The sequence below is a fragment of the Cnephaeus nilssonii genome (genome assembly GCF_951640355.1).
Source record: "Cnephaeus nilssonii genome assembly, chromosome: 9".
Classification (NCBI taxonomy): domain Eukaryota; kingdom Metazoa; phylum Chordata; class Mammalia; order Chiroptera; family Vespertilionidae; genus Cnephaeus; species Cnephaeus nilssonii.
Genome location: NC_137080.1, coordinates 67,204,368 through 67,220,261, shown reverse-complemented (window position 1 = coordinate 67,220,261; position 15,894 = coordinate 67,204,368). Strand labels below are relative to the sequence as shown.

Here is a 15,894-nt window from a genome sequence, read left to right as displayed (position 1 = left end):
TGGCCATTGTGAATGACCACTTGAGGGCGCTGTTCACACAGCAACAGATAATTTCCTGGCTTTATAAAATAAAAATTACCTGTCCTTCTTTCAAAAAGGGTTTTTCTTTTCTTCTTTTTCTTTTTTAACTGAAATCTTGAAAACAGCTGGCTGTAATATTGGAGGAGTTTCTTTTTTCAATGCATGTAGACTCCTACTTGCATTTTACTTTCATTGCCATTTTTACAGGCCAAATGACATAGGATGAAGGCTGTTCGTAACCTGCTGATTTATATATTTTCCACCTATCTCCTGGTTATGTTTGGATTTAATGCTGCCCAAGACTTCTGGTGTTCAACTTTGGTGAAGGGAGTCATTTATGGATCGTATTCTGTAAGTGAAATGTTTCCCAAAAACTTTACAAACTGCACTTGGACACTGGAAAATCCAGATCCAACCAAATATAGCATTTACCTGAAATTTTCCAAAAAGGACCTTAGCTGCTCTAACTTTTCCCTCCTGGCTTATCAGTTTGATCATTTTTCTCATGAAAAAATAAAGGACCTCTTAAGAAAGAATCAGTCTATAATGCAACTCTGCGATTCCAAGAATGCTTTCGTTTTTCTACAATACGATAAAAATTTTATTCAGATTCGCCGGGTATTTCCAACCGACTTCCCAGGATTACAGAAAAAAGGAGAAGAAGACCAGAAATCTTTTTTTGAGTTTTTGGTATTGAACAAGGTGAGCCCAAGCCAGTTTGGTTGCCATGTATTATGTACTTGGTTGGAGAGCTGCTTAAAATCAGAAAATGGGAGAACAGAAGCATGTGGGATCATGTATACAAAATGCACCTGCCCTCAGCATCTGGGAGAGTGGGGGATCGACGACCAGTCGCTGGTTTTATTAAATAACGTGGTGTTACCCCTGAATGAGCAGACCGAGGGCTGCCTGACCCAAGAGCTGCAAACCACCCAGGTCTGCAATCTTACCAGAGAGGCCAAGCGACCGCCCAAAGAAGGTAAGTGTCCAGAAGAGAGGGGGGTGGGGGGGGGGATGGAGGGAGGGAGAGGGGCATCAGGGGGTGGCGTTAAAACGTGCTGTTTCAACACGTGGGCCTAAGTGTTGCTCCTTTAGCACTATCATCTTTGGATTCATTTGATTTGTGATCTTTACTGATGAAGGTCTCTTAGGCTAGTCTTAGGTTTCAGGATTTTAAGAGATGGGGCGGTGAGGATGGGGGTAGATCTCAGCCACATGCCCCAGAAGGGCGGGTGGAAAATGATGGAAAGGATGGAAAAACGCGGGAGACAACTTGCGCTTGAGATTGGTGAGCCCCTTGGGGAAACCTACACACACAGACTCACCCATCACACCTGTAAAATGGATTTGTAGCCGGTTTTCTCCCTTCTCCCTCTCATCCCTGACAAAGTCCCTTCACTTCCTCTCCCCTCCCCTCTCTTTAGCCCTCTTCGTATCCATGCCCCCTTCCCAGCTTTGGGGGGCTCAGGACGAAAAGGTGACACAAAGTCACTAGCAAGTTGGGTACATGAGACAAGGGTACCCCTCCACCCTGCAGGTCCGCGACGTTCAGATGCGTCGCACAATAAACCCTGCTTGTGCTGGGTCTTTCAGGGGCCAAGAGAACCCCAATGGAAGAGACAACTCTGGGGTTCCCCAGGCGGTGAAGCGGCGCGCGGGCGGGGGAGAAGGGCGGGATTAAAACGCAGGCAGACCCTCTAAGACCTGTTATCCCCGCTGCGTGATTTTTGCTCTTCTTGGTCCCCTGTTGCTACAAAGGAGGAGAGAGAGGGAGCTCCTGTGCGATGAGCTAGATGGAGAAAACTGTGCAACGGAAATGCGGAGGAAGAAGAAAGTACAGGAGTGACTTAGAGCTGTCACCCAGTCCCCGGCGGGGGAGCGGCCAGAGGATTTGAGACTGTGGATTATGTTTAATAAGGCCAGAAAGGGACATATTTTGAGAAAACGAGTTTCCTGTTTGGGATGGTGAATGGATGAGTTCCATTTGTTCGGGGACGCGGCTGATAGAGATTCGTTCTTGCTCCCCAGCCCTGCAAAAAGAGAGTGTGTTGATTGCTTATGCAGGAAATGTTTTCTGATCTCCACAAAGATCCCTGTCTGTGGCCAGGGACAGCCCAGCTCCAGTCCCTCTTTCCTTACCCTCCCCCAACAGAAGTTGTCTTTGTGGCCAATATAAAATTGACACGTTGTTGGGGAATTTTATTTCAGGGTAGCCAAGGCTTTGTAAGGGGAGAGGGGAAGAGAGAAGGGTTTAACTAGCTGACTGCGTTTTCCCTGCGGAAAGCTGGGTGGGGGATGGGGATTGTGGGAGAGCAATGGTACAAGGGGGGAAAGATGTTGGAAGATAAATGCAGACGAATGGCAATGGGAGAGGGGTGAAAAGCCTTTAAGATTTCTACAGGTCAGTGTTTCCCTAACAGCTGTGACTGGGGAAAACAAAGTGGTTTTAAATGACAGGAGTTCTTTTCTCCAGTAAAAATCCCCAAGAAGCACTTGCAACTGCAGGGATGGTATTTAACACCATTTAAAACTAATTAGTGTCCCCTAGAATAAGCAGCTACAGTACACAGAGAAAATGTGATGTTGCAGGCTGGCTAATAAGACAATTAACCCCAGAAACTAGTTTTTGTTTATTTGTTTTATTATTGTTTGAATAACAATTTTTGTTTCTTCAGTGAGTGAAATTCTGCCATCACACTTACAGCTGATGGCAGTAGAAGGTGAATCCAGGTTCCCAGCCCCTTTTTTGAGAATGGTAGCAAGTGGCTTGAACCAAGTTGTTGTGTGCGCATGAAGCATGATTCTCAATGTTTTTGCTGGTCATGATCATGAGATCTGGGTTAAGAGAGTGCTGGGATTTATAGAAGTTGGACAGGGTAGACATTTGTTTTGTAAGTGACTAAGACGGAGTGATTTTAGACCTTAGATGTAGAAATCATGTGGGAGAATGTATATAACCTTTGGCTAATTAGCTGGCAAATGAAAAAGGAGTAGACACATAGGTGATTCTATTAAAATTGTTAACATGTTGATAGGACAGAAGTAGGAAAAGTTCATCTAATAGGGGAAGAATATATGCTAGATCAGTAAAATTGCACAGCCTGTATTCTAAATTTGTGCTCTTTAATTGTTTAGGTATTTTGAGTCAGAAAGGTAAGGATATGTAATTCCTGATGACATAATTGTAGCTGGTGCATTTGTAAGTAATTCTTATAAAACGTATACAGCACTCCTTACCTCATTCAAAGAAGACCTTTCTGGCTCTGCCCCACTGTAGGAAAGACATGTGAAAATCTGCAAATTCTTAATTTAGTAGAATTTAGGCAAATTATTTTACATCTTAAATATTTGATATAAATGGCATATAAAGTCTTATGAAATAATTACTTAATATTTCAAATAAACGATCACAATGATATTCACATGGCTTGATGTTAATAATTACATTTAGTTGTGCTACTCATATCTAATACTATTGCAAAATGCCTTTACATGATAACATGTAAATCTAAGTTTTGAAATGAGGTTTAAAAATTTTATATTACTTTATGCTTTCTATTTTCTATGGAAAAGTAATCAAAATGTCCTGTATGATATCACAGGAATAAGTACAAGATTATTTTCCACAGTTTACAACTCCCATTTTATTCAGTGGAATATGTACTGACTCAGAAAGCTTTGAATAGAAATATTTTCCACATTTATTATATCATAGAAGTGGCACAAATTTGAAGGAAGAGTCTTATATCCAGTAGATCCAATTCCAAATGGTTTTGTGTGATGCTGATGGTGATGGCAAAGGTATACCAAATATTTTGAATGTATCTATTGGATTTACAAAATCATATTTAGTATTTGAGAAAACTGTGGCCTCTCAGAAATGAAATGTTAATTTTGAGATAGTATTTTTGCTAAAATGTTAGTTAATAATACGTTCATGTACTGAAGAATTTCATAGCCAGAAAACGAAGAAGAAAACTATCACCATTTATAGTGACAACACCAACAATTACAAATGTAGTCTGTAATATGTTATAAAAGAACATTATTGGACTGATGCTTCATTAAATGTTACATTTTAGTGCATTTAAATAGCTTCTTTTTTTAAGATCACATTTGAGATAGTTGAGGGTGGCATATGATTAGAGAAACTTAGTTGTCATTCCCCAATTTTTAAGTGAAATTTTGAAAACCAAGTACATCATCTAAATGAAGCTTTTTAAAATTAATGATATCTTATTTCATGAAGTTACTTAAAGAAACTGTGTATACGTAGCATGTATAATTTTCTTTTTTAAAAAGGAAACTCAATGCTGTTTATCTGATTTTCAGATGGAAGCTTGGGGATAGATTGGTATTTATTCACAAGGTCTTTACTATGTTTCCTAGGATTCTTTTACCAAAGAGGATTCTGGACTATATAGCTAAAATATAAAAGGTGATATAAGATCTTATTTCTTACTTCTTTCCTTAAAATAATTGAAACAGTTTTGGCAGAAAAATTCTACGCCAGGGTATTTAAATCACATAATAAGCCTTAATGGGACCTTTGTTTTCTACTTACATCAATGGTGCTACTTATGTGAATGGAAATTGGGATCCCTGTATAGATTCCAGGAAATCTGAACACACACACACTCACTTGTTTTTCCACTCTGCTTCTGCTAATCCTTGACATTCTACCACCCAAGGGAAGTCTCACTATGTGCCTGCATAAAATCTAGCCCATGTTTGTGTATGTATTTGCAGTATTAGGCACATCTTTGTCATCTAGAGCAATTTGTATGTCTATATCCTATTTTTTTCTACTTTTTCTCTTTTTGCCCTCATTACTGTTTCAGCCACTTTTGCATCTTCCTCATGGTCCCATACTCTTCATCAGAATGCGGAACATTATACTGAGTCTGTTGCTCCTTGAAAAAAACAGAGCCTGACAGTTTGCCCTGCCCCTTAGCTGGATCCCTTAGCCCTTTGCACATACTGTACTATTGTTGTAGCATTTATCATATTGCAGTATATTTTTTATTTATATTTTCATCTCATTCAACTAACTCAGGAATTCTTCAAGTATAAAGACTGGGTCTTCGAATTGTCTAGGACAGTCTTAACAGAGCTTCAGTACATATTGGCTGAAATTAATATTAAGTGAACAAAGCAAAGATCTCAGTAGGAAAAATAACATAAATTGATTGCAATTAAAATAATAAAAACATAATACTGGAAAACCATCCATCTTTTTTCTATTTTTAGGGGAAGATGGCTGCCATTTGTCTCATTTCCAATTCCATTAATGTATTATTTACACTATCTCTTGATCACAAAGTATTATTTAATAACATTTAAAACCCATGAAAATAATGGAGCTAGTGAGAAATAGTCTTCATTTCATATATATTTATTTTAAGAGATTGATGACAAATATAACTTTGTATACATGCTGTCTACAAAAAATGTGGTAAGAAAATTTGCCAATATCTGTTTGTCTTCATTTCTCTCTTCTGGCTCTGGTATTACTTCTATATAGTAATATGACATTTATCAAATCCTCTCACAGCTTGAAGTCAAACATATATAAAGAAGGAGGAAAAAGTATTTGTATGTCATGCTCAGTGCTTTTGCTATTCACTCATGGTTATGACCTATAGACATATGAAAATCGTAGGCCTGGACAAGTAATGCCATAATTTTATTTCTGCCATTTCAGAATTTTGTCAATTTAGGAAGCAGCTCATATATGTATTATTTTACGAAACAAAACTCCATTACATGGCAACATAATTTTTATAGATGCTAAATTAAAATATTAACATGAAAATCGGTGTATGTATGTATGTGGGCCATGCATGCACACGTGTATGTTTCAGTGGATTTTATGATAGCCATAGATAAATGTACTGCAGGTTAGTTTCTTCCAAAATTGAGATGGGGATTTTACTTTACTTCATATCAAGCTTCATGCATTGCTTTATTTAGTTCATTTCTTAGTAGGACCAATTCTCTTATTAATTGAATACTTTTATAAAAGACTAGAGGCCTGGTGCATGAAATTCGTGCACGTGGGGGTGGTATCCCTCAGCCCAGCCTGCACCCTCTCCAATCTTGAGACCCCCTCAGCGGATGTCCGAATGCCAGTTTAGGCCCAACCCCTGTGGGATCGGGCCTAAACTGGCATTCGGACATCCCTCTTACAATCTGGGACTGCTGGCTCCTAACCACTCACCTGCCTGCCTGCCTGATTGCCCCTAACCACTCTGCCTGCTAGCCTGATAGCCCCCTAACCACTCCCCTGCTGGCCTGATTGATGCCTAACTGCTCCCCTGCCGGCATGATCGTTCCCAACTGCCCTCCCCTTCCAGTCTGATTACCTCCAACTGCCCTCTCCTGCCAGCCTGATCGCCTCCAACTTCCTTGCCCTGCGAGGGTGAGGGGACTGGGGGACTCAGGCTGGATGAGGTGGGACTGAGGAAACTGGGGGACTGAGGCTGGATGAGGCTGGATGCTGCGGGGTCTGGGTGAGGCAGGGCTGAGGGGCTGGGGGACTGAGGCTGGATGAGGTGGGGCTGAGGGGACTGGGGGACTCTGGCTGGATGAGGTGGGGTTGAGGGGACTGGGCACCACCATCTTTGTGAGGGTGTGGCAGTCAATTAGCATATTCCCTCTTTATTAGATAGGATAGTATTCTTTAAAATAAGTCTGGTATGTATTACCTCTAATAATCATCTGGCCCTTGGATCTGAAATCAATCTTTATTCAAAAATAAACTTTTCTTTTCAAAATGTCATGTGCTGAGTTTTAAGATCCTAACCAAAGAGAGCGGAGTTTGAATCTGCTCTTCCACATCATAACTGTGTTATTCTGTAATACTACTTTTCCCCACTCATACTAGGTTAGTAATGCTTATTTCTCAGGGTTCAGGAGAGAACAGGAAATGACATCATGTATTTATAAAAACAATAAAATTAATGGCTTGGAATATCTTACTTCCTGTCAGCCCTGAGGAAATGCTTCCCAATTCAATTAACTAATAAAAATCAGAGAAGTATGTTGTTTTTCTAAATGTGTCACTTCATTGAAATGAAAGGTCTGTTTGGGTGTATGATATACTTGGGTCCCCAAAGTGACTCAGCCACCTTGTAGTATCTTTGACAAGTTGACTGAGCGTGACTGAGCTTGACTCATCATCAATCTACTGTAATAGAGGATTGCATTAAATGAGATTACACATGTAAAACACTTAGTCCCAGTTATATTAGACTCTTAATTTAGTTTTTGAAACCTTTTTTTTTTTTGCCTTCTGACTATAAATGATAGAGAATTGATAATAAGTAATGAAGTAGATTGTCATTGAATTATTTGAACTTGTTTAGGAAAATGTAGGGGCATTTAACAAAGGATCATTAAGCATTTGAATGTATGTCTGTTTTGTATTAGATGAAAAAAAAAACACATAGCATCTCAGTACGTTTGTGTTGATGGAGGGATGACTAATACATCAAATAGATCAAGCTAGTGGTGTGTGAGTCATTCTAGGCCTGGGACACTGTCCTTTGGATATCATTGCTGAGAGCCTGCAAAGCCATTTAAATCAAAGTTTCCAAGTATTTCACTCTTTGCTGCACTATGCAAAATTAAACCATGTTTTGATATCTGTTTTGAAAAGGAATTATTCTTTAAATGCTCATCTATATTAAAGCATTTGAAGAAACATATGGACCTGTGATCAGTTATTACTGACTAGTGAGCCCCTAGAGTCCCCTAAGGCCTTACATATTCAGATATTTAAAAGTAAACAAAAAATATTTTTTTGTTAGCACTCATTTGAAGATTCTTATATTTTTAAAAACAAAATTACGAAGTGCTATCTATAAGACTTCATAAAATGCCAAATGCTCTATGTTCAATGATCTTTCAACGGTCATTTAGTATTTTGTTCACTTGCAGAGAATGGCCTAGCTACATATCTGCTAAAGTAATATATTTCTAGTTTGCACAGAAGGTGCGATAAGTAACAAATGCATAGTAAAATACATTAGCATGGATCGGTTTCTCTCAAAATTAATTGAGTGAACAGGCATTCCTTTTGGAAATCTGACATGTTTGCTGATGTGCATTTTTCTCATAACCAATCCTCTATCACATATTCATTATGCTTGGAAAATGCTATTAAAGGTCAAATGGTTACTCTTTGGTTTCTACCATGTATGAAATAATTTACCTGCTAACCTAATTCTAGACATTATATTCTCAAATTATATCTTGTAAATAACAAGTTTATTTGGGTATTGGGAGTTATTTTGGAAAACAGCAAGTATGTGCATGGAAAACTGATATATCAAATTATAATATTTAGAATACAAATTAAAAGCAATTCGACATAACAAAAAAAAAGCATTAAATCAGTTATGAAGTCAACCAGAGAACATTACCTTGGTAAAATTATTTTCTAGAAATAAATATGATAAGGTGGTAAATGTCACAGAAATATTCATTCTCAGAAATATAATACCTAGTATGAACACTCACCTAGTATGAATATAAATATAAATATTCATTCTGGGTGAGTATATTACAGTGTTATTTCATGATATTTCTACTGGTAGTCCTCCTTTTTAAAGAAAATATGTAAAATTTGATAATAAAAAAACCAAAACACAATTTCTAGCCCGAATCGGTTTGGCTCAGTGGATAGAGCATTGGTCTGTGGACGAAGGGGTCCCGGATTCAATTCTGGTCAAGGACACATACTTTGATTGCAAGCTCCTCCACAACCTGGGCCATGGTTGGGGCTCCTGCAGGAGGCAATCAGTGGATGTGCTTCTCTCACATCGATATTTCTCTCTGTCTTTTTCTCTCTCTTCTACTCTCCCTAAAAAATCAATGAAAAAATATCCTCAGGTCAGGATTAAATTTAAAAAAACGAACACACACACACAAAAAAACAATTTCTACACTTGCATATCTAAACAGTAATAATTTATTCTCCAATAAGCACATCTAAAAAAATATTTTATTGATTTTTACAGAGAGGAAGGGAGAGGGATAGAGAGTTGGAAACATCGATGGGAGAGAAACATCTATCAGCTGCCTCCTGCACACGCCCTACTGGGGATGTGCCCGCAACCAAGGTTCATGCCCTTGACTGGAATAGAACCTGGGACCCTTCACTCCGCAGGGCGACGCTCTATCCAGTGAGCCAAACTGGTTAGGGATCCAATAAGCACATTTTTAAAGAGAAGCTCCATCTACATATATCTCCTAAAAAGTAAATCATTTTAATAAACATTTTATAAATTAAAAGAATACATAAAACCTAAAGTTTGCAAATCTCTGCTGCATATATTGTTTTATTTAGGCAATAACTGTGAGACTTGTAGTAGTTGCTCCATTAAAAAGTGCCAATTACATAGAATCCCCTAAAGACTGTGGTTTTCCTTTCTCTAACAATTTTAATACAAATTGGTTCAAATGAAAAACTGAAGAATTTCAGAGTCGTGGGTTTATGATCTGTGTGTGTGGTTTTTGTTGTTGTTGTTTGTTTCCGAAGCACTAAAATCTGAATCACAAATTCCCAATTTATAAGGTACTATATCAATATCAGTCCAATACTTACCTCATTGATGGAATCCCAATCAGCAAACATATGATGGGAACATTATTTCAGTTGAACATAAGTCATATTGGAATTTATATTTAATACCATCTCTATAATATAAAAGAGACTCAGTCATTTAGATCTAATATTTGATAGATGCAATCATTTAAAAAAATTAGGTGGTGTCCAGCCAGGACAATAATCAGAGTATACTTTGCTCTACTACTTAATACAGACTAAGCTCTACAAATTAAATTTTAGATTACATTTTTGTTCTGTTTGGTATATATTATTTAAACAAATGTGATGTACATCTCAAAAAACACTATTGATTTTCAGTCTAAGCTCATTAAGTTTAAAGAGCAGTAGGTTTCAAACTCAGAGTCTGTCTAGATTTACTAAATGATTTAGAAAGATCTATCTTGGATTTTCATTTCGAGTGAAATCTGTGTTTTAGAGAGAGAACATGTCTTACATTTTTTAGTTATGGTACATTGAGAAGTACTTTTGAGGATGAGAGAAGAGTAAGGTCCGAGTCCCTTCTATTTAGTCACAGCTTCTGTCCTTAGCTACTCATAATTATTGTAATGTGGAAAAGAGGGCAACTTAGGAAGACAAAAACCTGTTTACATAATACTAGAGGCCCAGTGCATGAAATTTGTGCACTGGTAGGGTCCCTAGCGGCTGCCGGCTGCCAGACAGGACCTCCCCTCCCTTCCCCCGGTCGGTCCCACCCCCTGGTCGAACTCCTGGACAAATTCCCAGTTGCGGGGACAATTTGCCTACTCTATTTTTATTATATAGGATTTCCACATGAATCTGCAGACTGAGCTCTGGCAGCCATTCTCTCCCACCCCTTTGGACCTATGGGTAGTAATGGATCCCCAATTTTTCTAACCCCAGAAACTGTATTTTCTCTCCTTGGTTTCTCTGAGCATATCCATGCCTTACTTGCTTCTCAAATTACCGTAATTGAGGACATTGTCAGTTTCTTACTGGGACCCTGACTAACACCGGAGTGTATAATTTTGGTGGTGGGGGGATTTCTGATTACTTATCAGAAGGTTCAAAACCAACATTTTAAAGTTTTCATCCTTCCTTTTAAAGCACTAAAAGTTCTTATATAATAATTAGCCCCCTTGCTGATTAGTATATAGAGCATGCCAAGTTAACAGATAAATAATAATAATTTAAATAATTAAAATATGGAAAATGAAAATCAGTTGGCCATTTAAGCTCAGCTGAAATAGTATTTTTTACACTAAATCTGAACTCAGTATGTGTCATCCTCATAAATCCATTAAATTTAGGGTTTTTAAGTGTTTTCTATATTTACTTGTTGATTTGTTGATTGCTTAGCTTGTTTTTAGATTATGTAATATGTATACATTCATATATATACTAGTATATATCAATGTTGATGTGACTCCAGAACATTTGAACTGGCCTGGAGAGTCAAAGAAAGTTTTGTGAGTTGATAATTAAACACAAATAACATTAAGACTTCCACATAAAATATAAAATAATTCTGATATATTAAGACTTAGCTCCAATTTTATATCAAGATAATAGAAATATGAAATTAAAACCAAATTTCAGTTGCTAATTTGATTTCATTTTGCATTTTGATTTCACTGTCTCTTTCAAAACAAAGAAAAACAAAACACACACAAAGCTTTTTTATTTTTTCCTTCTTTATTTCATTCTCAAAAAGAAATTGAGGCAGCTAAGTTTGACCTTATATTTTCATACAGAAAATTACAGTTTTTTTCCTCTGTGTTAGTCTATTTCTCTTTTACATCAAAGAGGAAAAGAAATAATTTCTAAAAAAACAAAAGGTTAAACTGCTTTTTTTCTAAACTTCTGTTGAAACAGTTTACAGTTGTTCTGAATAGGCAAAAACAACAAATATTTAATGTATACTGGATGCCTTTGAAATAGTTCTTATATCAGCTACTCATAATAATTGTAATGTGGAAAAGAGGGCACCTTAGGAAGACGGAAACATGTTTACGTAATTTTTCCACGCAAATCTGGCAGACTGTCAAAGATCTGCTTCTGCAATGTAGACAGAAATTTTCGTTTATTTTGGCTTCCCAGAGAGGTCAGCTTCCTTTACAGATATGTCAGCTTGTGGTCAGCTCTCTTTGGCTGGCCTTGGTTTTAGAATGTAGAGGGCAAACAGTGTCTATTTTTTAAGTAGTACCTGAGAAATTTCCCATGTGCAATGGCCTTTTTATTATTCAATAGATTTTACTTTTAAATATGATGAAGTAAATGCTGTCGAGCACCATTGTTCCATTGGCACAGCACAGAACATATGTGAAAAATCTGTTTTCTTTACGATGTATGGCTTCCTCCTGTGTAGTGGTTTCCCTGGAATTTTCTGATAACCATGTTTTTGTGTTCGATGGATTACGAAGGGCATAACTGAGTTTTACCCCTAATAAATATTACCTCTGCTTGCTTCTGGCCTCTGCATCCCGAGACCACAGAAACCACAGAAATAGAACGAGGAGAGTTTGGAAGCAGAATAGAACGTAATCCACTAAGTAGTAAGAACTGATTAAGGGAAAAGAAATCAGTACATGTAGGATGTGAATGAATACAACTATTATATCCCCTTAGCAGTGGAAGCTTTTTTCCTAATAAAAACTAAGATGTAAAAAACTGTACAGTCTCAGCGGGAAGGCGGGGTGGGTAGGTGGGTGGGAAGTGATCATCCAAAGAACTTGTAAGCATATATGCATGGCCCATGGATACAGACGGTAGGATGGTGATGGCCTGGGACAGGGGGCAAGGAAGGGCTAAGAAGGGGTCAATGGAGGAAAAAAGGGGACATATGTGATACTTTCAACAATAAAGATTTTAAAAAAAATTAAAAAATATATACAAAAGAGATTTTAGAAAACAGAGCTGCCTTGGTTGTAGTGGGTGAGAGGCCCAGGGCTCCACTTAATCAGTTCTCCTTTCTTCTATGTTCATCCCAGAGGCAACTCTGCTTGAAAAAACACTGCAGAACTATAAATCCTAGAACTTCCAGTGAAGCCACATATGATAAATTAATGTTAGAAACTTCCTTCTACTGAGAAAAGAATATTTTCCATGTTATGATCACTGAGAATGTGTAAGAACTATCGTTAAGATTTTTACTGCATTTTACTTAGAACACAATGCATAATTTGTCTAGGATCCTATGGTCCACATATGTCTATGCTCAATTTTTCTCCCTAACCTCCTCCTCCCGGTCCAACACAGTAAGTGCCAGGGCCTAACACCCACCCCTCCGGTATACCATCATGCCTCTCAGGCATCTTTGATGCTTCCGGGCAGTGTCCTATACGCATTCTCTGTCACGTCTCATCCAGTCTGGTAGACGTTTGCTATCTCCTGCTAGGCTTTGGTGTCTCTGCCTTTGCTTTGCAGAGACCTTAGTGTAATGAAGCCAGGCTGTGTTTAGACCAGAGATGGGACTGTGTGGGTTGCTGGAGGAGGAATGCAGGAGACAGAGACCTGTACTTACAGAGAAGAGGGACTCTGTCAGCCTGAGTCCCTGAATGACTTGGGGGGGGGGGTGTCTCTGTCCTGCACTCCTGCTGATCTGTGATGGTCCCAAAGTATGAGCAAGGAAGAACGTTTTCTGTTTTGAGACACTGGGCACTTAGGGTTTGTTTTTGTCACTAGCCCAGCTAATTCCAGGTGATATAATGTCAAATTGGGGAGGATTGGGGAGTAGTTGTGTTGATGGATGGTGCTAAAAGGTGCTAAAAAGGCACATAGGTAATTGGGTTCTGCTGTTTGACTCTAATGATGTGATGGCCATTTCAGTTTATGATCTTTTGTGGAGAGGAACTCACTCGCCTATTCCACAATGTACCCTGGGGTAGCTGCTTTTGAACTTATTACAAACAACTCTCTGTAACTCATTTTAGGTATTATGTACGAATATGTTATTGGTTTAGCCTAATTAAAAGTAGTTAATACTAAAATGACTACGACAACTGTATATTTATATTACAAGAAACCATTCTTTCAACATTTATTCAAAGCGTTTCCTAGATTTTTCAATATTTTCAAAGTTACCTACAGGTTTTCGTGGTCTTTTGTTGAGCATTGGTTGTCACGGAGCTAAGTGGAAAATTTTCGTTTTGGCGTGGTAGTTCTTGCTGAAAGGTATAAACTGGCCCTACTCTGCCCTTTCCTCCTCCTTCCTTTCTTCCTTCCCTCCCTCTTTTGTTCCTTTCTTTCCCAGGCATCCAGGCTCTGACTTACATGTAGTGATCTACAGATTCAATGTTGCAATAATTTACACAGAATCTGTTACCCGTAGATGTGTAGGTGTTTTTCTTTTGGTAAACAGATATTTCTATGGTAGCTCCTGGGGAGCTTGTAATCACGTAGTAAGCACTGCTTCATTAATCTTAACAATTTCCTTGTGAGGTTAATTATGTGGCAATAATTAACCTCCCCTTTGAGTAGGTGGGCTTTTGTCACTTTGAGAAGTATCCTAACCTCCCCTGAGAGGCGGGAGGGGAACACTAGGCTGCTGTGAACCTTAAACAAGTCTCTGTGAGTTCGTGGGAGTGAGGTTCTTCCCAGTGCCAGTGGCGCCCTGACAAGTTTTGCTTCGCTGGGCTGTGCCTCCATGATTTCCCCGGTTTCCCTGTTTTCAAGTAGTTTGGATTATGATAAGCTCATTAATTATGAGATGCTCTCCAGAATTCAAAGAGGGGTACAGAGGCCATTGAGCAACTGAGAAGTTAAAACAAATGTGAAAACACTGAGTTTTGTGTTCCGAGGAAAAATCACGCATAGAGTGAATTGTCAGTTCGCTGCCCGCATGTTTATATCTGACACACACACACACACACACACACACACAAGAATCACTTATATATGAACTTGGGCAGTAAATGCTTACAGTTATTATATGCATATGTAATTTGAAAAGGTAAACATTTTAAAATAGTTTGGGAATATATTCCGTGTTAAACTGCATTTACTGACTAAATACTTGCTAAATATAAATTTAACTGGAGTTGCTGAAGAGAAGATCATAAGAATGACAAAGGATAAAAATACTTTTTGTAATGGAAGCTCTAAACTTTACGTTTCTTTGTTTGAAAATTTAGTTGGGAGTCTTTTTAATAAATATATTCAGAACAGTATACTGTGGATCATCTTAGAGGTCAGAAATTAAAGTTTTACTTAGGATTTAAAAGGAAATCACTGCCAAACAGGTTTCAAAAAGTTGAAAACAAATGTAATTTTCAAAAGCGAACAATTTATTTGTATTTGTGAAAAAGTCACGTATCGTTTTATAGCAAATGAATGGTGTGTGATGGTCTCCTTAATCATTGATTGTTTTCCTTGGAACTTTGTCGCTAATTGGACCCCACACGTCCCACAGCGGTAAATTCAGGTTCATGTTTTAGGTCCTTAAGAGTCAGGTTTCCTGGGTTTAAATCAAGTTTTCTCCATTTCTAATTTTGTGGCCCTGAGGACATCACATACTTCTCTAAACCTCAGTTTCTTTGTCCATGAAGAGGTGATTATTTTGTGACGCAACACAGAGATTGAATGAGGTATTTAATGTCAAATAATTTACCTGACCCTGGACTGTGTAGTAAGTAGAGGCTCAATAAATGTTAACTTTTATTAATTGGATGGATGATTCTGGAACTCTTTACTAAATTAGATTTCTTTAATACAACAAATAAAATTTTGATTCATAATAAAAAGTAACCCATTTATTTAGTTGACCTCAGAGAAATTAAAATGCCTGCTGGATGGGTTAGTCTACAGAGATGCATTCTCTCTTTAATCCTTTATTCCCTCTGAATCCTCATGTTCCTCAGGAAAACAGAGTTAAGCTGCTGTGTTTGTTCTCCTTTACTCATTTAAATAATGAACCACTCTGTTCACAACATCACCATTTTTTCTTTTAAAATGCACTAGTGAGTGATATTCACAGATTGTGTGATAAAGGGTAATTGCCCTAAATGTTTTTCTCCCCCAAAATTGAAGCCACTGTCATCAGAAAGTGTCCATTGTATTTTGTCAACCAATGCAACTTCATTTTGGGTACTTTCCTGAAAATATGTATGTCCCTTTAGTCTCCTCTTTTCTCCGTAATATCATGGTTTAAATGCATTCACATTTCATTGGTTAAGTCCAGTTAAAATCTGTAATCAATTTCGTAGGAAGGATTGGTGGGCACGTAAAGATAGAGCAAACTAATTTACGTCTTCGTCTGTCCTTGAATCCCTTTTTCCTTCTGA

At 37.9% G+C, this 15,894-nt stretch overlaps 1 protein-coding gene across 1 annotated transcript in view; it reads left to right on the top strand.

Annotated features, from left to right (window-relative positions):
- Nucleotides 1–243: 243 nt before the first annotated feature.
- The window catches only part of ADGRB3 (adhesion G protein-coupled receptor B3), a gene marked incomplete at its 5' end in the record, with an annotated part of 705,309 nt that continues 689,658 nt past the window's right edge, over nt 244–15,894 (top strand). The window contains one exon of the mRNA XM_079781368.1: nt 244–1,000. Within this exon, the coding sequence (XP_079637494.1) occupies nt 244–1,000 (757 nt within the window). The remainder of the gene's footprint in view (nt 1,001–15,894) is intronic.